Source organism: Geotrypetes seraphini, chromosome 2 (assembly GCF_902459505.1).
Source record: "Geotrypetes seraphini chromosome 2, aGeoSer1.1, whole genome shotgun sequence".
In the NCBI taxonomy this organism is placed as follows: domain Eukaryota; kingdom Metazoa; phylum Chordata; class Amphibia; order Gymnophiona; family Dermophiidae; genus Geotrypetes; species Geotrypetes seraphini.
In genome coordinates, this window is record NC_047085.1 from 61,662,701 (window position 1) to 61,689,379 (window position 26,679).

Here is a 26,679-nt window from a genome sequence, read left to right on the forward strand (position 1 = left end):
AAAGTTGCTTGCGCGATTTTGGTCGTACACCTAAATTGTGTGATTTAATTAAACAAGCTAATTAGTGCTGATAATTGGCTTTTAACAAGCAATTAATTGCTTTTAATTAAAATCAGTTACACATTATACACCTATTTTACACACAAGTCAAAAATGGGGCACACAAATGGGCAGATCATAGGCGGGTCAGGGGCATTATTCTAAGTTACATTCGTAATTATAGACTAAGGGCATCAGTGCCAAAATTTAGGCACCGGCAATTGCACCACATTTTTGTTGTGGGCCCGGCGTGCTATTCTATATGTAGAGCAGAGAACAAGGAAATAAACCACAAGAGAAGACAATCGAGAAACGAGCAAGTGGGGATGGAACAGTACACATCAACCAGGGATAGATAAAATGAGTAAATGTTTATTGAAATATAAATATAAAATTCTCTATCATATAGACCAGCGGTGCCCAAATGGTTGATTGCAATCGACCAGTAGATTGCAAAGGAAATGCCAGTCGATCGCGTTGCTTTTGCGATCTTGTTCTTCCTTCCTCCCCGAACCACGCCAGGCGCGTACAAGCACCGGACCCACAAGCCTTCACCTCCAACGTCAAATCTGACATCAGAGAAGAAGTTCTGGGCCAGCCAATCGCTGCCTGGCTGGCCTGAAACTTTCTCTCCGACGTTAGAATTGACGTCGGTGGGGAGGCTTGGAACTTGTACATGCCCGGAACTTGTACATGCCAGGCCTGGCTCAGGGGATGGGAGGAGGGAAGGGAGAAAGAATCGGGGAAGTGGAGAAATTGGTGCGTTCGGTGCTTGGGGGGGGGGGGGTCAGGAGGAGAGAGAAAGAAAGACAGGTAGGAAGGGGGAGGGAGAAAGAAAGAGGCAGGCAAGGGAAGAGAGAAAGACAGAAATAAAGAAGGGAGCAGGGGGAGAAAGAAAGACAGAAATAAAGAGGGGGCAGGGGGAGAGAGAAAGAAAGACAGAAATAAAGAGGGGGCAGGGGGAGTGAGAAAGAAAGGCAGACAGGGGAAGAGAGAAAGACAGAAATAAAGAGGGGGCAGTGGGAGAGAGAAAGAAAGAGAGACAGAAAGAAAAGGGGAGGGGGCAGAAAGAAAGAAAGTCAGAAAGAAACATTGGATTTACAGAAGAAGGAAGTACAACCAGAGACTCATGAAATCACCAGATAAAAAGGTAGGGAAAATGATTTTATTTTCAATTTAGTGATCAAAATTTATATCTGCTGTCTATATTTTGCACTATGGTCCCCTTTTACTAAACCGTGATAGTGTTTTTTTAGCGCAGGAAGCCTATGAGCATTGGGAACTGCGAGGGGCTATTGCGGTTTAGTAAAAGGGGAGGGGGTATATTTGTCTATTTTTGTATAGTTGTTACTGAGGTGACTTTGCATATTTTAAAGTCATCTGCCTTGACCTCTTTGAAAAAAAAACCCGAATACAAATGATAATTAACATTTTCTCTGCGTGCAGTGTGCTTTGTGTTTTTTAAAAATTTATTGTTGGTAGATCATTTTGACTTGGTCATTTTAAAAGTAGCTCACAAGACAAAAAAGTGTAGTTACCCCTGATATAGACACTGTGTATCATAGACCTGACACATGCTTTTGGTGAGCTCTGAAAAGGATAAAATGGGATACCAGCAGCTGTACTAGAGCCATCCCCTGAAATTCGGACCGAATTCCCCGGTCCTATCATGTGTGCTCAGATAGATATGGGCTGATTCGTAAATACGGACTGAATATGTGCCAGCAGTGCTTCAGGCAATATGCCAAAGACATTGGCTTTATCAAGTTGGATTAAATATTTATGGCTGTATCCTAAACTGATGATCATGCCCTAATCAGTTGGACTTGGTTGATTGTTTCATAGTCTAGGATGCTGAATGCTGAATTTTGGGTTCATTCATAATAAGCTTTTGTGTGTGGGGGTGGGGTGGGGTGGGGGTGGGGAGGGAGAATAACCAAATGATGAGCATCCAAGGAATGAAGGGATTTCGCAGTGATGTAGGCTGAGATAAAATTTGAGAGATATGAAGGAAGCAAAGAAATTGAAGCCTGCCTCAGGGGTATAATTAACAACTGAGGGGTGAATTTTAAAATTATCAGTGTAACAGTGAACCAAAAGTGTAATAAAAAAGACAATGAAATTATATAATCACATGTATAGTGTCACAAGACAAATGGACCCAAAGTGCAGCCAAAAGATCATACAACCATAAAAAGTGTTTAAAATGTCATTTTGGGCTCCTTTTATGAAGGTGCGCTAGCAGTTTCAGCGCACGCTAAGCGCGTGCTACACTCTAACGCCTCCATAGAGCTTGCATTAGTATTTTTCATGTAGCGCGAGGTTAGCACGTGCTAATCTTCAGCGCGTGCTAAAAACGCTAGCGCACCTTCGTAAAAGGAGCCCTTTGTGTATATGAGTAGGGTGTTGGAAGAGGAAGAAAGGATATCAATATGTCAGGTGAATAGTGGATGAAAAATGAGTAATAGAAAAAGAAGTATTTGGAGAAATGTCATACCCAGCAGATGGCGCTCTCATTCCAATAAAGATAGATAAACAAATTAATGAAATATGAAAATGGTTTGAAATTTAAAATATAAAAATATGGTCAGCTAAAAACAAACGCTGAAAAGAAAAGCACCACTAGAAAAGACATAAATACACTACTGGACATGTATGCACTGCATAAATAAGATTGATAATTGCCACCAAAAATCAGACCAAGAAATTAATTAGTTAGCCCCGAAAGTGAACAGTACAGAAAACAAGGTATTATTTATAGGCCACATTGGTGGAGACACCTGTTGCAGTAAATCAGGTATAATCCAAGAATAAAAGAGTAAAATATATCCTAAAAGCAAAACCAAAATAGGAGACTAAAGCCTAATAAAATAAAAAACTAGGAGCGTATGTTCAAAAATAAAACATCATACAAAGACTTACCCTTCACCAGGACAAGCGGTGGTCCAAACAGCGGTGTGAATTCGCTGGGAGCATGTTTGAAAAAATGGCTTACATCAAAGGAATGACGCTATAAAAAAGTTGTTAAGTCTGCCGTTAATGACATACGCTCTGGGTAATATGATGTCATCATATAGGGCTCCTTTTACTAAGGTGCGCTAGCATTTTTAGCGCATGCAGGATATTACCGCGCGCTGCACGGCTAGAACTAATGCTAGCTCAATGCTGGCGTTAAGGTCTAGTACGCACGGCAATTCAGCATGCGCTATTCCGCACATTAATGTCCTAACACAGCTTAATAAAAGGACCCCATAGAGATGCTTGGCCATTGACATGATGTCACTTACTAAGCATTAAAATTTCAAAAATGTTAGCAGAAAAACTGTGGTATAAAACTGCGGTATAAATAGAAATAAAAACTTTACATACAAGGCAAGCAAATGAAAAGGAGAAATGAGATCTGTGCTATTCTATACCATGCCATGTAAGGGCGGCTTATAGAATAATGGTTTTATGTACGATATATAATAAGGGGTCCTTTTACTAAGGCATGCTAGCCATTTTAGCACATGCTAAAAGCTAACACATCCATTATATTCTATGGATGTGCTAGCGTTTAGTGCACGCTAATATTTAGGGTGCGCTAAAATGGCTAGCGCGCCTTAGTAAAAGGACCCCATAATATATAGTATATAGAATTTAGCCCGAGTCTTATATTTGCACATAAAATTGACCATAGGAATACCCTTCAGCCAATCTATGTTTCAGTGCTCTGAATTTGTTTTTTTCAAGAAATCAAACACTTTGAAAATGTTTAAGTGAGTGAATATAATATTCTCACAATATGCACCTTTATGGACTTGTAATCATACGTGAGAGATCTTAAGTAATACTTAAAATGCTTTCCATAACCAGCCAAAAAATTAGGTGAACACCCTAAATTATTTCTCATAGTCATAGCAGTCAAGATATTCAAGTGTACAATCTTTACTGCTTTGATGGTAATAAATGATTTTGAGTATTCACCTACCCTCAAATTCTATAAAGTCTGCCTAAAGATAGGTGCTTACATCTGTGAGCCTAATCGATGTTAAATTGGTATCAATAATTGGCAATTAACCCCTCATAATTGAAGTTAATTGGACTTAAGTGAAAGCTGAGCATGTAATTAAAAGTGGGTGTGTTTGTGAGTTAGGTGCCTTCGGAATTCACTATCCCCTGAATTATATGATGAAAGTTCTCTAGAAAATGTAAAGGAAAACTTAAAACATTCCTCTTCAAAGACGCGTTTATTCTTTAATACCCTTTTCGCTTAAACATCATAAGTCCTTCTTGCTCTGGTCTTCAGATGAAATTCCCCCCTTTTTGTATTTCCCCTCAATGGCTTGCTTTACTATTTTAAAATGTATTTCCTACCTCCAACCCTATTGTTCCAGTAAGTCCCATTGGTCTGATGTTCATTACCCTGTTTAATGATTTTATTATGTAAAACCGTTTAGAAGTATGATAGGTGGTATATTAAATTTTTATTAAACTTGAAACTTTTGACTTATGTACTGTTGTGCAACTAACTTAGGTGCAGGCATTTAGGCCAAGAAAACCCTGGCATAAATACAGTGGGCTTACAAGTTAGGATGCCTAGCGATGCCTATGGCTACTTAGGCAGTGCTAAGCATGATGCTATACAGTGTGCCAAAATTTTATAGAATCTTGTTTAGCATTCCAGTAGTCGATGCCAAATTTTTAAGCGACATATATTGTATAGAAGCGTGGCCCGAATTTCTTCACTGGCTATGAAAAAGCATGCTACATGTTAATGAAGGTCTCTCCCTACACATCATATATTAATATTACAGATAGATATATATTGTGATACTAAGGTGGCCAAACAGATTGAAAAGGTGACAGCGAAAGCTAGAAGGATGCTAGGGTACATAGGAAGAGGTATGGCCAGTAGGAAAAAGGAGGTATTGATGCTAAGACTCTGGTGAGACCTCATTTAGAATATTGTGTTCAATTCTGGAAACTGTAACCTTCAAAAAGATATAAAAAGGATGGAGTTGGTCCAGAGGAAGGCTATTAAAATGGTGTGTGGGCTTCATCATAAGGCATATAGGGACAGACTTAAAGATCTCAATATGTATACTTTAGAGCAGGGGTGCCCAACGCATCGATCGCGATCGACCAGTAGCTCAGGAAGGCAACTCGAGTCGATCGCACTCGTGTTGCCATCCTGATCTACGGGCCAATCAGCCTTCCTCTCCAGTGTTCTCCCTAGGGCCTTTTAGCTGGGCGGTCCGCCCAGCTGTCATCTGCCGCTGCTGAACATTAAAAAAAACCCCCAAAAAACCGGCTTGGAGATTTCAGCCCCTAGCGAACTTATGCTCCGGGCTCTAACGTGTGCGTGCAGGCTTCTCTTCTCTTCCCTCCGAAACCGGAAGTTATGTCCGGGGAGGGGAGGGTAGAGAAGGGAAGCCTGCACGCACATGTTGAGAGCCCTGAAGCAAGCGTTCGCTACGGGCTAAGGCGGGAGACATGTTAGTGAAGCATTTCCTCTTCTTGCTGCCGGGTCCTGCCTACTTTCTGTTTCCGCGAAGGCAGGACCCGGCAGCATTTCCCCCAACAGTTCCTCGCGATGCTGGTCGGCCGAAGCAGGGAGAGGTTGGGGCGGCGTCGGCTTTTGGGCGTGTTATTGGTGGCGTTTGGGTCCTGGTCCCCGATGGCAGTGGCAGTGTCTTGGGGGAGGGCAGGGAGAAAGAAAGAAAGAAAAAGGGCAGGCAGGGAGACAGAAGGAAAGAAGAGAAACAGAAAAAAAGGAAAGGGAGGCAGAGAGAAAGAAAGGGCAGGGAGAGAGGAAGGAAAAGTTGGGGGAGGGAATGAGGTGTGGAGGAGAGGAAGCATACAGGCTGAAAGAAGGGAAGAAAGACTGGATGCACAGTCAGAAGAAGAAAGTGCAACCAGAGACTCATGAAATCACCAGACAAGGTAGGAAAAATGATTTTATTTTAAATTTAGTGATCGAAATGTGTCTCAATTTATATCTGCTGTCTATATTTTACACTAAGGTCCCCTTTTACTAAACCGCAATAGAGTTTTTTTAGCGCAGGGAGCCTATGAGCGTCGAGAGCAGTGCTGGGCATTCAGCGCAGCTCCCTGCGCTCTAAAAACTGCTATCGTGGTTTAGTAAAAAGGGAGGGGGGTATATTTGTCTATTTTTGTATGGTTGTTACTGAGGTGATAGTGCATAGAGTCATCTGCTTTGACCTCTTTGAAAAACCCTGGAATAGGAATGATAATTAACATTTTCTATGCGTACAGTGTGCGTTGTGTTTTTTTAAAATTTTATTGTTGGTAGATCATTTTGACTTGGTCATTTTAAAAGTAGCTCGCAAGCCCAAAAAGTGTGGGCACCCCTGCTTTAGAGGAAAGGTGTGAGAGGGGAGTATGATAAAGACGTTTAAATACCTATGTGGCGTAAATGCGTACGAGTTGAATCTCTTTCAATTGAAAGGAAGCTCTGGAATGAGAGAGCATAGGCTGAAGTTAAGAGGTGATAGGCTTCGGAGTAATAAAGGAAATACTTTTTTACAGAAAGGGTGGTAGATGCATGGAACAGTTTGCCGGAAAAAGTGGTGGAGACAGAGACTGCGTCTGAATTCCAAGAAAGCCTGGGATAGGCACATGAGATCTCTTAGAGAGGGGAAGAGATAATGGTTACTGCGGATGGGCAACTAGATAGGCCATTTGGCCTTTATCTGCCATCATGTTTCTGTTTCTATCACGTTCACACAAATATTTTCAGACAGTTTTGTGGAGTTTTTTGTCACTGTAACTTGATCTAAGAATTTGTGTTTTTGAATCTGAATTTTGGCAATGGCCATAGGAGCCAAGTTTTCAAAATTAGTGGGGATGTTAAACCCAACCAAAATTGTTTATTTTAAAACTTGCTATATCGCCTTTCCAAATAACAAGGCAGTTTAAAGGCTAAAAATTAAATAATAGAAAGGAACTCTATATCAGTTTTTAAAATGAAAGAGATATCTCCCACACAGATCGGTGACATACTCTCACAAAAAAGTTACTTATTACAAATTGCTTTCAATAAGGACAGGACATCATCACAGGACTCAATGGGCTATCCCAATGAGAATCAAAACATAGGCTAATTCAATTAAGTATGTTAATGACTTTTTGAATGCTGGAAAAATCATGAGACTTCTGAGTGATTATGGAAGATTGCTCCATAGTCTAGGATGCTGAATGCTGAATTCTGGGTTGATTCATAATAAGCTTGTTTGTGTGTGAAGGGGGAAGGGGGGAATAACCAAATGACGAGCATTCAAGTAATGAAGGGATTATGCAGTGGTGTAGGCTGAAGTGGCGTACCTAGGGGGGGGTGGGGGGGGGCGGGCCGCCCCGGGTACCAGCCCTAAGGGGGTGTTCCCGGCCTTGCCGTTCAGTCCCCCGCCACCCCCGAAGGACCGCTCGCCCCCCTGGCCTCCCCGCACCACCTATGAACAGCCGCAGCAGGATCGCGAAGTCAGCGTCAGCATCCCTGCGCTGCTTCCTACGACGCGATCCCGCCCCTCCTCTGACGTCAGAGGAGGGGCGGGACCGTGGCGCAGGAAGCAGCAGGGATCGCTGACGCTGACTTCGCGATCCTGCTGCGGCTGTTCATAGGTGGTGCGGGGAGGCCAGGGGGGCGAGCGGTCCTTCGGGGGTGGCGGGGGACTGAACGGCAAGGCCGGGAACACCCCCTTAGGGCTGGTACCCGACGCTGACTTCGCGATCCTGCTGCGGCTGTTCATAGGTGGTGCGGGGAGGCCAGGGGGGCGAGCGGTCCTTCGGGGTGGGTCGGGGCATCAGGCCTTCAGGGTGGGGCGGGCGGGCAGGCAAGCAGGCTTTCAAGGGGGAGGGGGTGACAGGCAGGCAGGCAGGCCTTCAAGGGGGGACAGGCCTTCGGGGGGGGGGGTGCAGACATTCAAGGGGTGCAGGCCTTCAAGGGGGGCAGGCAGGCCTTCAGGGGGGTGCAGACCTTCGGGGGGGGGTGTAGGCCTTTGGGGGGGTGCAGACCTTCAAGGGGGTGCAGGCCTTCAAGGGGGGAAAGGCAGGCAGGCCTTCAAGGGGGGGTGCAGGCCTTCAAGGGGGGGTGCAGGCCTTCAAGGGGGGTGCAGGCCTTCAAGGGGGGAAAGGCAGGCAGGCCTTCAAGGGGGGGACAGGCCTACAAGGGGGGGGGGACAGGCCTACAAGGGGGGGGACAGGCCTACAAGGGGGGGGACAGGCCTTCAAGGGGGGGTGCAGGCCTTCAAGGGGGGTGCAGGCCTTCAAGGGGGGAAAGGCAGGCAGGCCTTCAAGGGGGGGACAGGCCTACAAGGGGGGGGGACAGGCCTACAAGGGGGGGGACAGGCCTACAAGGGGGGGGGACAGGCCTTCAAGGGGGGGTGCAGGCCTTCAAGGGGGGGACAGGCCTTCGGGGGGGTGCAGACCTTCAAGGGAGTGCAGGCCTTCGGGGGGGGGGTGCAGTCCTTCAGGGGTGGGGTTTAGGCCTTCAGAGGGGGACAGACCTTCGGGTGGGAGGGAAAGTCCTTCGGGGGGTGCAGGTCTTCAGGGGTGGGGTGTAGCCCTTCGGAGGGGGGACAGACCTTCGGGGGAGGGGGGTCCTGGTGTAAAAGTACACAGAGGGAGAGAGGGAAGGGGGGGTTCAAAGATACATGCATATGCCAGACTTTGGGGGTTAGAAATAATGGGTCTAAAAACAGAGGAGTGGGAGAGAGATGGTGCATAATGGGATTTAGGGAGGGAAGGAACAGAAAGGGAGAGAACTTGGAAACAGGGGATGGTGTGGAGGGGGGATAGAGATACTGGATAGGAGGATAGTTGGGAACAGAAAGGGAGAGATGGTGGATCCTGGGGTGGTGGGGAGTTGAGAAAAGGTGAATCTGTGGATGGAGACAAAAAAAAGGAAAGATGCCAGATCTCCGGGAGAGGGAAGGGAAACGGAAGGGGAGAACAGAGATGGCAGACGGATGGTTAGCACGGAGAAAGGAGACCCTGGCAAGCAAGACAACAAGAGCCTGGGACCAACAAGATTTGAATATTGATCAGAGAACAAAAGGTAGAAAAAATAATTTTATTTTCTGTTTTGTGATTACAATATGTTAGATTTGAAAAGTGTACATGAGACAGCTTGAAATGGGAACTTTTCTATTTTTGTGAATGGCAAGGCTGAGTTCAGTTAAAATATATGCTTTATAAGAAAATATAATAATGTGTTTTATAAAGTTTATAAGCATTGCTGGCATACTCGGTGAGGTGTTCCTAGTGTTGGTGGTGGTGGTAGCATGTCAGTGTGTTGAGAGGAAGAGGTAGTCTGGGAAATTCTGCTGAGCAAACTCTGGGCCCATTTCCACCCCCAGTTAGTCCACTCCACTCAACTGGTTCACACACTGAGTGGGTCTTTGGGTGTTATTTCTGGGTAGTTGTTTTAGAATCTCTTCCAGTGGTTTGTCAGTATCTCCTTCTGGTCCAAGGAAGGAAACTTTGTCAACCTTAGCATTGACCTTCAGAATATGTTTGTAACAGCGCTGCTTGTGTGGCATTAGGCTATGTAGTGATCGAAAGAAAAAAACAGACCTTTGCACATTTTTGCACTATATGGTGGGTGTATGAGGAGATTCATTTCCTGCACAGTTAAGTCCATTTTTTCTACTGAATAATAGTATAGGTACAATAAAAGTAAATAGCAAAAATGTTTGAGTAGATAATTAAGGAAATCTTTTTCATATTGCTTGCTTATGGACTGGGAAAAAAGACTGTTCAAGCAAATGTCTCCAGAACTGCTTTAATGGAAAAATGTGATTTTTTTTTTTTTAAGTACTTTGTGAAATTTATTGTTGTTGTGAAATTTATTGTTATACTTTGTTTAAACTTAAAAAGCGGTGTCATTAACAGTGAATCTAATCGAAAAATCGATTCAACAGGGTGAATCGGATCGAATGAAATATTTTTCTCTGAATCGGGCAGCACTATTGGCTACCATGAGAATGGGCTACTGGGCATGATGGACCATTGGTGTGACCCAGTTAGGCTATTCTTATGTTATGTTCTCATCTGTAGGGGCCTTTGTTTTCACTTCTTATTTTAATGTATTTTTTTCCTGGGAACTTATCAGTGTTTTTTTATAATGGGAACAAAAATGGAAGAGAATTAATGTGTGTGGAATGGGGGGGGGGTAACTAATTTCTTCAGCTAAATAATTCAATCCACTTCAAACAGACATAGGAGAACTCACGCACCATTCACACACCCTCCAACCAAAAACGTCAAAAGAAAAAAACTGTTCGACAACCTCCTAGCCATTCGAGCTGCAACACTTGACCCCCAACTCTACAACCTATTGACCTCGACCACAAACTACAAAACCTTAAAAAAAGAAATAAAAACCCTTCTATTAAAAAAACACATAAAACCAAACTAACATAATCAGAACTGTCCCAAGCATCACCTGCAACTACTCCATATGTACTTCTGATGTCATGACAATTCAGACATAATTTATGTTATGTTATGTTTGGAATAATGGTTACATAAATGAGGTTCAATAAAAGAAAATTTTCTGTGGGAGCATTTGTTGGAACTTCTGTTATCCTGATTTCTTCTATCTGTGGGCTTTCTTTAGCTAACCTACTTATCTGGGGCTTTCCACTTCTGCAGCTGCCCTTTTCACGGTCCACTTTGCGCTTGCACTCTCTGGGGAGGGGGGGTTGGGTCTGGGCTTGGTGGGGTAGGTGTGTCTGGTAGTTTTGTCTGGGTGGTGGCTGGGTGTTTCTTGGGTGCTTGTTGTGCGGATTGGTGTGTCTGGTGAGCGGTCTGGGTGTTGTTGCTTGTGGGGGTTTTTTTCATTATAAAATATGGCTGAGGGTCTAGTCCGGCTTATTATTCTTGTGGGTTCTGGGGTGGGATTTGTTTGCTTGCCCCAAGTTTTGGCCTTTTGTTGTGTATTGCTATGCCTCTCATTGGCAATTTTCTCTTGGGAGAGGCTTGTTCATGCTTGTTGTTGCTGTTACTCTCATTCTGTGTTCTTTTTGATAATGTATAAGTTTCTGTACAGACCATGGTTGCTTGTCTGGACCTTTTGCCATTCTCAATAAAAATACTTTGGAAAAAAAAAAAAAAAAAAAAAGAAAATTTTCACTGCCTGTTTCTATTCTGACCATTTATTCCATTTCATGGTTATTGCAAAAAAAAAAAAAAAAAAAAAATTTTACATGAGGGGGGGGGGGGGGGGGGGTGTCAAAAAATGATGGGCCCCGGGTGCCACATACCCTAGGTACGCCACTGGCTGAGATAAGATTTGATAGATATGGAGGAACACTGGATTGCAGAGCCTTATGAGAAAGCCCTCTAACCACTACATTCATATTGGAAAATGTGATCCCACCAAAACTCTACTCTACTGCCATATAGGTGCCACCTGCAGCCATAAGGGCTATTGGGGTTGTAGACAGGTGGGTATAGTATGTTTTAGGGGCTCACCATAACAACATATATGGGAGTTCTGGTGAGATGTTTATCTGGCACCCTTTTTGTGACGTTCACAGCAGTACCCTCTAAGGTGCCCCACTGCTCTGTTGCCATGCCAGTCCATTACAAGATTGGCCCCTCCCACATCCAAATGGTCTTGTTCTGGGCGTTTGGGACTTGGATGAATTTTTCTTTGAAAATGTGGTATAAAGATAGATATGCTAGTGGTATGGATGAATAGCCTGGATGTCCAGATAGACGATTTTCAAAAAAATACATTTTAGACATATTTTTTGAAAATGGACATAAGAACATAAGAAATTACCTCCACTGGGTCAGACCAGAGGTCCATCGCGTCCAGCGGTCCGCACCCGCGGCAGCCCATCAGGTCCATGACCTATTAAGTGGTCCCTGATTTTCCTATAACCTATCTCTACTTTCTATCTGTACATTTTCCCATTCTATCTGTACATTTCCAATTCTATCTGTACATTTTCCCGTTGCCAACTTTGGGCATCTAGTACCATATGACCAAATCAGACTTAGATGTATCTTTTGATCGTGCCCCTCCACAGATGGCGCTCAAAATTGAGTGCAGAAATTTGGGTGTGCCCAGTTTCTGCAGGTAAATGAATAATAAACAAATTAAGCGTTGATAATTGGGTGCTAATAAATATCAGTGCTCATGAGAAATGATTTGAATTTATGTGCGTATATTCTATAAAAGTGCACATGTAAATTCTAGTCTGTGGATTTGAAAAAGGGACATGGCCATAGGAGTTTCAAGAATTTGTATGCACTGTTATAGAATACAAGAAAACACTGTGGAATGACGTTGATCCTGAGATGGACTTTATGAAAGAATAAAAGTTCCAAATATACACTAAAACAATCCACATGAAAATAAAATAATCCACATAAAAATCAAAAGGACCTCCTAGTCTGCTGGTAGCGCAGGAGCCAACACGGTCCGTGCTTCGACAAAATGTCTTCTTCAGGGGTCCTATGTTTTATTTGGAACTTTTTTTCTTTCATTAAAGCCCATCTCAGGATCATCATCATTCCACAGTGTTTTCTTGGTTTTTCTTGGACTTTCTTCTCTATGGATTCCCTGGGATCAATTCTCTTTGGTTTGTCCTGTTATAGATACACCTGATCTGTGCTTAATTTAGGTGCAGGGATTTACACTAGGTTTCAGAAGGTATAAATCCTCATGCCTACAAGTCAGTTATGTATCCCGGCGGTTGGTTGGTTGGTGCTGTTCTATAATTGCTGTTATTCTCATTTTTTTCAGCGCCATTTCTAGATCTTGGTCCTATATGTATTGTCTCAGTAATAACAGTAAGAGAAGAAGCTGGGCACCCCCCCCCCCCCCCCCCAACATTTAGGCCCATATTCTATAAATGGTGCCTTAAGTTAGGCACCCTACTGAACATATTTTAAGCAGAAAAGCCGTATAAAAGTGATTTTAAAATGTTTTAAAAACAAAAATGTAGGCACCTAGATTGTATTTATGGGAGCGCCTTAGAACGCCTAAGGCCAAAGTAGGCATGGTTGACACCGGAAACGAACTTAGGCGTCCTTAGGCACCTCCGTAGATGTGATTTATGTCAAACCTTGGCCTACATTTCTAGCACCTATGTTTGAGGTAGCTGTGATTCTACAAATGGCACCTTTGCATGGTTGATACGTGATTGGTGGTCATTTTTTAGGAGGTCACTGATGCCAGCGTCGTTTGTAGAAATTAGGCCCCTAATGCATAGGCTTTGCAGTTACCATGGGATAATTTTGGTTATTAACTGCAAATTTTAATGTGCATTAATATAAGGGTCTCTTAAAGAGTTAAGAAATCAAGTTAGGATAAAAACTTGCTCTGTAACTATGGCAAATTATAACCTGTTAACTGTAAATTATTATAAACCGTCCTGAGCTCTTTGGAGAGGAAGAGATAGAAAACAAATTAAATAAATAAATAAGAAATGAAGCATGCTGGCAAGATCGGCAATTTTGAAAAGATTTTTGTGTGTGTAACACTTCAAGATTTTATCTTTTCAAGACCTTCATCATTCCACTTACAAAAGAAGGCATCACATTCAAATTCTATAAAGAAAATCTTTTATTGAAAGTGTTAAATACCAACACCAGAATGAATTTGATTTACAATAGTTCAGTGTTCATTATAGGCCTATTTTGCCTTTTATCCCTCAACTGTAATTCCCTTTGCTTTTAAAACTTTCTATGTACAGGACTGCAATGGGTACTGGAATAGTGCTATATACATGACTAAATCATAAACAGAGTTGCAGACATAATGTGAAATTTTTAAAAAAATTACATCAACTTTTAAATAAATACTGCATGACAAATATGTACAATTCTTTTATATGGTTATGTTCTCCTTATTAAAATAAGAAATAATTTATTCAGGGATATGAACAAAAGAATGCGTTAATGCACCTCTCAGTATCAGAAAAAGGGTATTATGGGTAAGTATTTTATTGTTGTTTAAGACAGGGAGATTGCAGACAGTTCACTGTTCGTATTTGTTGCTGGTACCTCAGTATTTAAATTATTATTTTTTCAATAAATGGTTTCAGCAATTCATTAAGAAATTAAACATTGCGCTGTTGTATCTTAAGACATAGTCTTGGTGTGTGTCATATTGCACTAAGTAAAGAAAAAGGCATTTAAAGAGATTCCCATTGTTACCATTGCCCCCTTAAAAGGCAGAGATATTTTATAATGGGTGTTATTGTTTCTAACATCTTAAAGAATACAATAAAGAAACTGTGTGCATGGCATTAACGTAAAAGCAGGTCACACAGTTATGTATATATATCTGTATAGGTTTAAAACATTATTATAATGTTTTAATATTTAACCAAAGACATTCATTAAAGGGGAAAGTGATGCTAAGTGGTAGCTGGTTAAATTCTTTGCAATAGTAGAAGTGATGGAAAATTTAAAGAAGCATCACCACTGGATCATGATATTAAAGATCCAGATGTATTACAGTCAGATATATCAAAAGTCACTAACTTCACTCTTGGGCTAAAATAAAATGAGGCCTTTTGTAGAAAGTTTTTATCTTCAGACACAAAACAAACAAAAACCCCTTTAGTATATCAGGCACAGTGTCTTTGAACTTTGTTTAGCTCAGTTTGCTAAAAAAGCTATTTTGGACATTCACTGCTTAAAACATATCTACAGTATCTTTGCTAACATACTTCATGAAAAAATGGAAAGTCACAGCTGAAGAAACTACAATTTAGTATGTGGTATTCGCTGCCAATCCTTGAGGGCTGCTGAGAGGTTAGACTTTCAGGCTATCCATATTGAATATGCATGAGAAAGATTTACATGCCCAATATTTCCATTGTTTTTAAATCTCTCTCACGTATACTCTTTAGGGATAAAGCAGAGTTAGTCAGGTCTTCAAATGAACCACACTTTAAAGGCAACCAATATAACATATATAAAGTATCAACTAAACATACATTGGACTTGACACGAGCCATGTTTCGGCTAATGAGCCTGCATCAGGAGTCCAGGTAGTTTGTTACTGTTTCATAAAATGTGTCAATGCCCAAAATTACAATGTCAAATCATAAAATATGCCAGAAGTTCATAGCAAAGGATGACATTCTCAAAGAATCCAGTGGTGGTGAACAAAGGTCAGAGAAAGTGTGCTGGTCTCAGCTGAGGGAACGCTGAGTATTCAGTTCCCACAGCTCTGGAATGCTGAGCATTCCCTCAGCTGAGCCCAGCACACTTTCTCTGACCTTTGTTCACCGCCACTGGATTCTTTGAGGATGTCATCCTTCGCTACGAACTTCTGGCATATTTTATGATTTGACATTGTAATTTTGGGCATTGATACATTTTATGAAACAGTGACTAACTACCTGGACTCCTGATGCAGGCTCATTAGACGAAACATGGCTTGTGTCAAGTCCAATGTATGTTTAGTTGATACTTTATATATGCTATATTGGTTGCCATTAAAGTGTAGTTCATTTGAAGACCTGGCTCATTCTGCTCTTATTGGACTCCTTGGGATTTGTGTAGAGTAGATTTCGCCTGTTGCTTGGTACTCTTTAGGGATAGTCAGAAAATGTGACCTTTTGGCAGCCCTTGATGACTTGGAGTGAAGAACAAGGACTTATATAGCAATCTTTATTATTTGTGGTGAGAAGGCATAGTAATTTGTCTGGTTTGGTGAAGACAAAGGCTTGCTCAGATTTAAATGGTATCATCTTTTGCCCTCTGAGACTTCTGAGAAAAGATATGTCAACTCCTGAATAAAGAATGCTGGGTGCTAAGAACAAATTTATTAAAGACATTGTACAATGGCCATAAGATTCCAGTATTTTTGTTGCAGAATTCAGCTTGAAGGTGAGGAAAATAAGGAAAATAAGTTATCATGCACTGTACAGTAAGTTGCAAAAAGTTCAATTTTCTTTGTTTTCTCAATTACATGCTGAATTATTTTAATGTACGCCCAAGACATGTTGCTAAATCCTTTTCAACATGCTTGAAAAAAAAAAAAAGCTTTAAATCAATCATTTCCATTAAGAATCCAGAGATGCAGGGCTAAAACCTGCAATCCTGAATGAGATTTGGGGATGTAGAATAGTAAGACAAGAGTAATGGAGGGGCATTGCTAGCTAAGGGCACACAGGGCTCATGCCCTGAATCTACAGGCCGTTGTCCCTCATATCTCAGGCAGCCAAAAACAGTTGTTCTGTTTCAACAGGCAGCAATAGGAGAGAACAGGACAGGAGAGGCTGCAGCTAACACAGCTACAGCCCATGACCATGGAACTAGGGATTTAGCTGAAGATAAAGCAGGTCAGAAGGAAGAAGATGCTCTGGAACACAACTCAGGAAGAAGTAAATGATGTATGGAGAGAGAAGGGAGGCAAACACTGAGAAACGGGAAAAAAGAAACTGTGGGTGAATGCTGGAGATGTGAGAGGGGTTGAAAGTGGGAGAGGTAGGAAAGTAATGGATATTTGTCAGATGGCCTGAGAAAGGGTTAATGCTGTGGGAAGCAATTGTTTTGTGTGAGGGAAAGAAAGATAGAAGGTAAATGCTGGAGATAACAATGAGAAGGAAAATAATATGTAGTTTCATCCATCTCCCTGAAAACAGCAATGCAAACTTGAGCTGTCTGAGGTGATAAGAGAAAGCCAGGATATTAGATATATGAGAACAAGACGGGAGGAGGAAGGTTGGAAGGTGTCAGGGAACTAGACTTGGAGACCAATTGAAAAAGAACTGGTAGAAATGGGATGGACATACATAACAGAGTGGGAGGAAGGAATTTCTGTGAAAAAAAAGCCAGAAGTGAGGAAGGGTAAAAAGATTCTGTGATGGTGTTGGATGTTATACATGAGCGAGTCACAGGAGACCTTAGGGATGCTGACAGCTAGAGGTGGTGTTGGAAAGAGGATAGCCAACAGTATGATTGAGAGTGAAGGGAATGAGAGGAAGCCAAAGGTAGTAAATGCCAGGACAGTAATCCTACAGTTTCATAATCCATGAGGAATTCATTCCAAGTTAATTTTCTCTTCCAATTTTCAATATTTAGCTACTTAAGTTTAGAATTCTTTTCCAATTAAAATTAGAATCTTATCTGATTATTTTTTAGGAAACAGCTAAAAGCATACTTCTTCAACAAATATATTTTATAAGATTAGAAAGGCTGTTTATATTAAGGAATTCTGTAATCATTATAACTGTTTCATTTGTTGTCAATTTTTCAAGCTTGTCTGAATCTCTTAATGGATATAATCCACACTGAACTACAAAATAAGATTTTGTAATAATGTACCAGTGTTTAGAAAATTCCTTAAGACACATTTTGTTATGTTAGCATTTAGTTGATTCTAACAGTCTATATAGACATGGGATGGTACAGTAAATTCATAATGAAGATAAAAACTAAGGTTGACTGATGGTTTTTTCTCTATTTTATTACATTTAGGTTTTGTAATGTGATGTAAGGTGTATTGTAAAATTTGGAGTACAATTATATATGTTTGCCTGTAAGCTGCTTAGGACTTAAGAGGATTATAAAAATTTTAAATAAATAAATAAACATGGTTGTCGTGGAATATAAAGAGTATATCAATATTGATATCAGAGAAGCAACAGGGATGGGTATGCAAAAACCATACAGGGTGAATTGGGGGAAGGGGTTTAGAGTGGCTGAGAGGATACTGGGAACAGGGTGGTGAGAGTGAATCAGAGAGATGGTGATGGGGAATGTATGAGGGCAGATAACTGGGAATGAGGAAGTTAAAGTAGGCATGACTGGATGAAGAAATCAGACTGCAGAGGATAGGGAATTTGAAAAAAAAGCAAGATAAATGAAATGGTTGGAAGGGTTGAGAAAAGTCAATGTGGGGATAAAGGAAAGTGGTGAGCGAGAGGAAGTGGCTACTGGAGAAAAAGCAGGCAAGACAGCAGAACACTAAAGGGCATGCCATTCAGACGGAACAATTGAAGAGCTGGGAGAGGCAATGGAGGGGAGATTTGGGAGAGTGATGCTTTTGGATGCGGAGAATAGGATGATAGTGAAGGACAGTGATGAAATCAAGGCATGAGTGGATAGAGTAAATATATTGATAATGATGTAAGGAAGAGAGAGAATTAAGAGAGAAATGTAGAAAAATGAGATGAAAAATAAAAACAGATGTCAGGGAAGTGGATAATGTGATAAAGAGAGGCGAGAGAAGAAAAGTAAAATGGATAAGAAAACAAAACAAAACCCAAACTAAAGAACAATCTGAAAAAAAGAACAAGACAAACATGAATTAAACTTCCAGATAATAATGGAAGAGAAAGCATACTTTAATTTAGTGTCTGGAATATGTATATAGCGCTGTAATTGTTATGGCTTCTGGAATGTACTGGATGATCTGCATGTTGTGATAGCTTCTATTAGAACAATATACTTGTATTATTCAAAATGTATATGATCTATTGAATCACCTACATCCCTTCTTTCGATGAGAATAATGCACCCATCTTTGTCACCTGAATAAGGGACCTAAGTAGTTCCAAAGCTCATGTACAATATTTTTAGATAATTGGTAAAAGGTTTCAGACTCTATCAAGAATGATGTACTTTGCAGTATTAAATTATTGTATGTTCCATGCACAATTTATTTTTTGTTAAAAGGAGAGATATTTTGGAGGGTTAATTAATTTTGTGAAAACTGAGCTGGTGAGAGCACCTTGATAAGAAACAGGCAACATATGAGATCACTGATTATATAAGAATCAACCAGTATGGTGTATCTCCCTGGTCCTCCAGTGTGACTGGTGCTGATTTTTAAAATGGGCCTCACTAGATCAGTAGCATCTAAGTAATACCTATGTCCTGTAAATATACAGAAGTATACTCATGGTAGGAAGTGGGGAATGAATGAATTATGAATTCCAAGGAGAGATTTTATGGCCCAAGTTCTGTGGTCATTCCCTGAGTCTTTCAAGTCCTTAGCATGTCTCTGGGTAACAGTTTAGGACTATTATGGTCTTTGGGAAAAAGAGGAAAAACAGAGAGAGAGAGAAAAAAAAGAGAGGCAGGAAGGAGGAAAAATGAATGGAAAGCATGAAAAAGAAAGGAAATAGAGGGTGGACATAAAGACATACACAATTTGCATGTAATGTTGAATTTTACAAGGCTTTGACTGTTTACATTTAAATAAATTTCATATATTACATTTATTTTTGTCACAAACAAAATTTTAAATATTTTCTAGAAAGTTTTTTTATTTTTAATATATGTCTGCCAAAACACAGACCATGATTGGTTTAAAGAATGATAATCTTGATGTGTCTTTGTATCACACTGTTGCATTCTCTCCCCTTTAAAACCATGCACTAGTGAAATTTATTTTAAAAATAATATAAATTGTTGAAAATGGCTGATTTAATTTTTTTTGCAAGTTGCAGCCCCAAGAAAATAATTTCTGTCCAGCTAAATCTGTGTCCATGCAAAAAAAGTGTCTTTTTATTTCATACGGTATAGTAAATCCACAATTTTTTGAAAATTATTTTCTAGAGAATCCATCACATTTTAGGTGTCAGTGCAGCAATAAGTGGAGCTCCGAAGTCTGTCATGCTCAGTTTCTGCACATTTCTAGAGCGACAGTTTTATACTGTTCTTCAATGACTTTCCTTTCTACCACCTCTTCTGGACATGTTACCATTTGTAACTTTTTAGTTGACTCAAAACAAGGCTTTCTGTGGCATAACCAGACTATCATTTTTTGGATGGGGCTGATAAAGAAAGAAAAGGAAGTGACAAATATGTTATGCCATTGAAAAGGACTTCTGTCGGTTTGTTGAGTTTTAGTAATCCATGGCTTCAGATTGGATTAAAACTGAGTGTCACTGAACTCCAAACTAAAATCCTCTACAGCTTCATGCCTTCACTTGACAGCCTTCTTCAGGGCACAATGTGTGCAACTTCCTCTGAGAATACAGGATCGCTTTGTATCCCTAGAAACAGGCTCAGAAGACACAACATTAAGCATGCAGTGTTTAGCAGGGCTTGCGACCTGTAATTATTTTTTGTAACGCTGGTTGCAATGAAAACAGTTTCACAGCTGCTACGAGCGTGCATATGAAGGTCCTGTTGAACTATCCAAAGATGACTGGGAGGCTCTTCTAGTAAGAGGGGCCAAAGTTGGATCTACTAAAGAGGAAGGAGGAAAAAGTTTGAACCATCCAATCACCATGTTGGACAGATCCAGTTCATCTAAAAGTATCTGTGCCACTCCCATAAATGATTTGTGATCCATTCGTCCATAATCTCCCCATACGATTATCTGTTCATAAAAATTGGAAAATGTTAGAAACTGAGAGAATTTAATACAGTGTTATTATTGGTTGCATTTATTGAGATACTCCACAGAGAAGCTATTAATATAAAGTAAGCAATCCAAGTCTCTCAGGTATTCTAGGACAGTGTTTTTCAACCTTTTTACACCTATGGACCGGCAGAAATAAAATAATTATTCTGGGGACCGGCATCGGTCCATGGACCGGCAGTTGAAGAATACTGGGCTAAGTCGTGGGCCAGATCCCGCCCATCTCTACCCAATCTCTACCCTAGACCCCGCCCCCATAATAGTACTAATTGCATCTTGCATGTCCCGTGCCTCATCTGGAAGCCTTCCCTCTGATGTTGCAACGTCAAACAGAAGGCTTCCGGTTCAGATGCAGGATGCCCGTAGGAGCCACTGCCCGTGTCTTTGTGCACTGAATCAGTTAGGAAGAGGGAGCTGGCTCAAAGATAACGCTGCATCAATTGCACCGTGGACCGGCGGTTGAAGAACACTGTTTTGGGCCTGATGCACGTGCTGGTCCTGTGGACCGGCAAGAAATTTCTGTGGACCGGCACTGGTCCATGGACCGGTAGTTGAAGAACACTGTTCTAGGAGACTCCAGAACTGCCTACTTTTCCTCCTGCCTCCTCGATCCTATGCATCCTATGCCTTTTTCAGTTTCCCCTGTTAACTTCATTCTTTCACCTCCTCATTTCTGTTACTCCTTTAGCTCATTAATCCCCATACTTAATTTTCCATCCTTCTTACACTCTCTCACCATATCTTTACCTTACATTTTTATTCAGTCCCTATAATATTCTTTAATTTTCCCATCCCTTCCTTTTCTTCCCTAACCCTTTTCCTCCTATTTGCCCCTAATTCCAGTCTTTCTTTGCTTCATCCCACCTTTCTCCTTCTTTACTCCTACACTCTTTCATCTCTCTTCCATAATGTTTTTTAACTGAGCATTATTTTTTTAATCCTTCATTCAACCTGTAAATTAAGGGGAAAAAATGTCATCTAATCATTACAATATTTTGAGGGGGGTAGGGGGGATAATTTTATTATTATATATAGTATAATGTATTTGATTATATAATAAGAAGGGATGGGAAGGATAGGGGTTAACAGCATTTTATGTATACTATTGATGATTGTTAAGTGATGTATCTATGATCTATTTGTTTTAACATATTGACACACTTATTGTATGTCTGTAAATGAATAAAGAATTTATAAAAAATTTAAAAAAAATCCTTCATTCACTATTTTCCACTCTCTTTTCTATTCTTTCTCCACATTTTGTTCTATGCTCCATTTCATAGTTTGCATTTTACAACTCCCTACTCATCTTGAAATGCAGTTTTCTGTTACATCCACTCCGGAGTCAGTACGATAGGTGTATTATCTCAGCCCGCAAACCGGGTCTTGCAGAAAACCACACACTTTTTTCTCTGCTCCTCCCACTTAGCTGAGGAGCACAAAGCCCCCAACAGTTTTTATTCCTGTAGTGGCTTCTCCCCAAAATCTGTCCAGCTCATGTAGAGAACATATCTCATGGACTAGGTTTATGCAGCGCAGCCAGAAGGTGTGCTACCAGCTTCTAAGCCAGTGCCTTCTTTGGTTGAGGTCACTGCCCAGGTCCCCAGCACCCAGGACCCTGTGTATTTAGTTGGCCTTGGTTGATACTTAGGAATAATTCAGCAAGATGCCTTGGAGAGCTCTGATCCAGGTGATGTCCTCTCTATATGGTCTCAGTCCATGGTGATATTACACACGCCATGAAAGAGCTGATGTTGGAAAGTCAGTCCTCCATGTCTCAGTGAAACATCATGAGCTGTTCTAATGCTCTGACATCCTTTTTGTTTATGCATCTAGTTCTCACTGCTCTGGTCACAGAATGATTGGAGATGCCAGAGAATTCTTTCAAATTAATTAAAGCTATGTCTAAGCTTTATCCTATGGTGCCGGAGTTTCAGCAGATGTTTGAGCAAATTAATGTGGATCCGGCAGTGGCTCCCTAATGAAGGAGTGATGCTTAATGATGCCCAGGATCGCAAGGTGGGCATAGTCTTAAAGAAGCTCTTTGAAGTGGCTTCTTTGGGCATTAAGGATGCAGCAGCTGCTTCGTTTGCAGCACGGTCCTGTCACACGAGATTGTGCCGTGATTCATCACCAGTGGAGGATGCCTGCCCCCATCTGGTGCTGGAGGGCATGGACTCTGTAGCAGAGTATGAGAGTGTGGTGCAGGTTAAAGCTACAGCCTCAGCACTCTGAGGTGGTGGATTCAAACCCATGCTGCTCCTTGTGACCCTGGGCAAGTAACTTAATCCCCACATTGCCCCAGGTACATTAGATAGATTGTAAGTCTGCCAGGACAGACAGAGAAAAATGCTTGAGTACCTGACAAAATTCATGTAAACCGTTCTGAGCTCCCTTGGGAGAACTGTATAGAAAATTGATTGAATGAATAAATGAATTATACGGGTTCTAGGCAGGTTTACGGCTTATGCAATGTTGCAGAACACATTTGTTCTCACTATGCTGGACATTCAACCTCTAAGGTGACTTTAAGCAGGTTTCCCTTCAATGGGTCAAATGCTTTTTGGCAAGGAGCTGGATGACCTCATGGCTAGTGTGGCAGACCACCGCCTTAAGTCTCTCCTGAATGGCATTCCTCCCTCACACAGGTTTCACCAGAATTCAGCAAGCTCTTTCACCCTGTGATACTCCCAGGGGTACTGACAATGCTTTAGCATCCCAGACGCCAACAGGCTTTGGGTTCTCTTGCCAGCTCCTCTTCTAAGAAGTCCCTGTGATGCCAGGACTTCAGCCACAATTCCTCGAATTGGAGGCAGATTGTTGGAGTTTCTCTAGTAATGGGAATGGATCTCCTCGAATCAGTGGGTGTTGGACATCCTATGGGAAGGACACAAGATAGATTTCTTTTGTTCCCCTTCCCCCAAGATTTATTTATGGATTGTCCAGCAAGAAAGCCAAAGGTGTTAAAGGTCCATGCGACACTGCAGCATCTCTTGGACATTTGAACTATAGAGCCAGTTCCAGAAAGCAAATCAGGCTCCGGCAGATACTCCTTATGCTTCATTGTGCCAAAGAAAGGCTCAAAGGATTGGGGTCCATTCTGGATCTCAAGGCGATCAATGCCTTTTTGAGGGTCCCATACTTTCATATGGAGACAGTGTGTTCATTCATCGCTGCAGTGGCTCTGGGGAAATTTGTTGTTTCTCTGGATCTGACAGAGGTTTATCTTCATATCCCTATAATCAAAGGACACTGGAAGTATCTGAGATTTTATGTTCTCCAGCAGCATTTCCAGTTTGCAGCCCTCCCATTTGGGTTAGTGAACCCCCCCCAACCTTCACCAAGGTGATGGTGGTAGTGATGACGCACCTCCACTGAATGGGGGTCCAGGTTCATCCTTATCTGGATGATTAGGTTGATCAGAGCTTCATCCAGACTGGAATGTGAGCAGGCAGTGAAGAGAGTGATGCCTCTTCCACAGCAACTCGGCTAGATTGTCAGTTTCAAGAAGAGCCAATTCCCGCCATCTCAGATGCTGGAATATCTAGGAGTTCAGGCTGTCACAGTCCAAGGATGTGTTTTTCTTCCCAAGCTATGCAAACAGCAGCTCTAGAAACAGATCATTGACCTCTTGGTGCTTTTAAATCCTACTGCTTGGCATTACCTTCATATATTAGGATCCATGGAGGCCTCCCTGGATCCTGGGTCAGGGTACATAGGTGGCCTCTGCAGGAGTTCTTCCTGTCTCATTGGTCCCCTCAGTGTCATACTCTTCAGATGCCCCTTCCCTGGATGGAGCCAGCCCATAGTGGCTTGTGCTGGTGGCTTCAAGCAGAAGCTCTAGGGAAGGACATGCCTCTCCAAGTCACAAAGTGGATTACTCTTATGACTGACACCAGTCTATCCAGCTGACTTGCTCATTGCAGAGATTGCTCCATCTAGGGCCAGGGATCTTCCCATCAAAAGTGTTGGTCGATCAACCATCTAGAGCTTCAAGCCATACGATTTACATTGAGAGCCCTCCAAAACACCCAGAAAGGAAAAGCAGTAAGGGTGTTTTCCGACAATGCCATGGCAGTTGTATGCGTTAATCAACAGGGAAGCACCAAGGAGTACTCTTTTGAGTTGGAAGGATCATATGCTATTCCAGTGGGTGGAGCTGCATCTTCAGGCTCTTTCCACAGCACACGTGGCCAGTGGAAAATGTGCTAGCAGACTTTCTCTGTCACTAAGTCCTGGACCCGAGAGAGTGGTCTCTCTCACAGAGAGCGTTTCATCCCATTGTGCGTCATTGGGGCTTGTAAAAAATAGACTTGATGACTTCAGCCACGAACTCGAAAGTCAAATGCTTTATCGGTCGCAGAACAGAGCCAGGAAGCTTAGGCTTAGATGCCTTGGTTCAACCCTGGCCAACTCAGGATCTCCTTTACGTCTTCCCGCCTTGGCACAGGGTGGTTCGACTCATTCACAAGATAGCCTCTCATCAGGGCCTGTGATCCTGGTGACCCCGGACTGGCCTCGCCATCCTTGGTATGTGGATCTGGTCTCTCTTAAGTAGGACAGGAGGCTCAAGCTCCCTCTTCATTGCAACTTTGTTACTCAGGGTCCAGTTCCTATGGAGAAACCCCAGCACTTTGGTCTTATGGTATGGCTCTTGAGCACCAGGCCTTGATTCAGAGGGGTTACTCAAACATGGTCATTGCCACTCTGTTTGGGTCCAAGAAGCCTTCTACTATGGCCACTTATGCCAAGACTTGGAAAGCTTTCCAGCAGAGGGGACTAGGTGGGGCCCTTGCACGCTCCCATTCTGGAGGTTCTGGCTTTCCTCCAGGTCAGTCTGTAAAAGGGCCTGGTGGAGCCTTCCCTCAAGGTACAGGTAGCAGGCCTTTCCTGCTTCAGTGCACACAACTTTCCAGTTCACTTATGGCTCATCCAGATGTGACTAGATTTCGTAGGGGGGGCACTTCGTTTGCAGCCTCCTCTGCAACAGCCTTCCTACGTGGAATCTCAATATTGTGCTGAAGGGGCTAGTGAAGCTCCTATTGAGCCGCTTAAGGATGCATCCTTTCTGGACTTTTACAATCAAGACAGTGTTCCTTGTGGCGTTTGTTTCATCAAGGCGTATTTCTGAGCTGCAGGCTCTCTCTTGTAGAGGGCCCTTTCTACAGATCAAGGAGGCGAGGGTTTCCCTCCATACAGTTCCTTCCTTTTTTTCCTGAAAGTGGTTTCGGATGTCCTTATAAATCAGGCAGTTTGTCTGCCTGCCTTTTTTCCTATAGGGTAGGAGCAGAAGTATAATATCTTAAGGAAATTGGATGTGCGGAGAGTATTACTCTATTACTTAGAGAGGACCAATGATTTTTGTCTTTCTGACCATCTGTTTGTTCTGCCTAGCCAGTCCAGATGACGTAGGCTGGCATCCAAGGCCTCTATTGCCCGATGGATCTGCATGGCCATTTCATCGACTTACATCGCCTGTGATAAGCAGCCACTGGTTTCTCTTAAAGCTGACTTGACAAGAGGTGTCGCAGCTTTATGGGTAGAGTCTTGAGTGGTTCTTCCGGCCAAGATCTGTATAGTGGCTATTTGGTCTTCCCTTCATATTTTCATGAAATTCTACAGAGTGGATGTGATGGCTCATTTTGACTGCCTTTGGGGCCCTGGTGTTGCGGCAAGGCTCTTCTGTCCCACGCTAAACATTGCCATTGCTTTCGTACATAACCTATTGTACTGACTCCACAGTGGATGTAATAGAATGCAAGATTAGGTTCTTACCTTTGATAATCTTTATTCTGTAAATCCACAGAAGAGTCAGTACAGTCCGCCCTCTTTCTTCTCTGATTCTTTGTCGCCTGCATCTTATGTTTCTCCTTTTAGGCATGTGTTTCTTCCAATCAGCAGACATGCCCTGCAGGGAAGTGTTCTACATTTGTGGGTACATATCTTCACTGCTGGCGTTGTTTCAGTTAGTGCTTATTGTACACAACAGGTTGGTTCCTATTGCTGCCATGCTCTTGCATTTATTAATTGTGTTCTTATGATATATGATACAGTGTTATTTGGAATGATGATGAGAAAAAAAAGTCAAATTTCACCAGAAAATAACAAGCTTTTACTAGTCATGACAGGGGTTGCCATTCAGCATATAACCAATAACTGGAAGAATCATAGTAACCTTAATTATACATTTTGGTGGAATACAATTTGTCATATATTCAAAATGGAAAGAGTAATAGCAATACAAAGAGGGACATATCCTAAATTTATAAAAATATGGGGGCCATTGACAAAGT

At 41.9% G+C, this 26,679-nt stretch overlaps 1 protein-coding gene and 1 pseudogene across 3 annotated transcripts in view; one reads left to right on the forward strand and one right to left on the reverse strand.

Annotated features, from left to right (window-relative positions):
* Positions 1 to 1,634: 1,634 nt before the first annotated feature.
* Positions 1,635 to 1,815, forward strand: LOC117353901 (annotated as a pseudogene).
* A 14,314-nt stretch (positions 1,816 to 16,129) lies between these two features.
* RIMS2 (regulating synaptic membrane exocytosis 2) overlaps positions 16,130 to 26,679 on the reverse strand; it is a 1,127,809-nt gene continuing 1,117,259 nt past the window's right edge. For all 3 annotated transcript variants that reach the window (XM_033933083.1, XM_033933078.1, XM_033933082.1), the window contains one exon: positions 16,130 to 20,344. In XM_033933083.1, the coding sequence (XP_033788974.1) occupies positions 20,126 to 20,344 (219 nt within the window). In that variant the 3' untranslated portion in view covers positions 16,130 to 20,125. The remainder of the gene's footprint in view (positions 20,345 to 26,679) is intronic.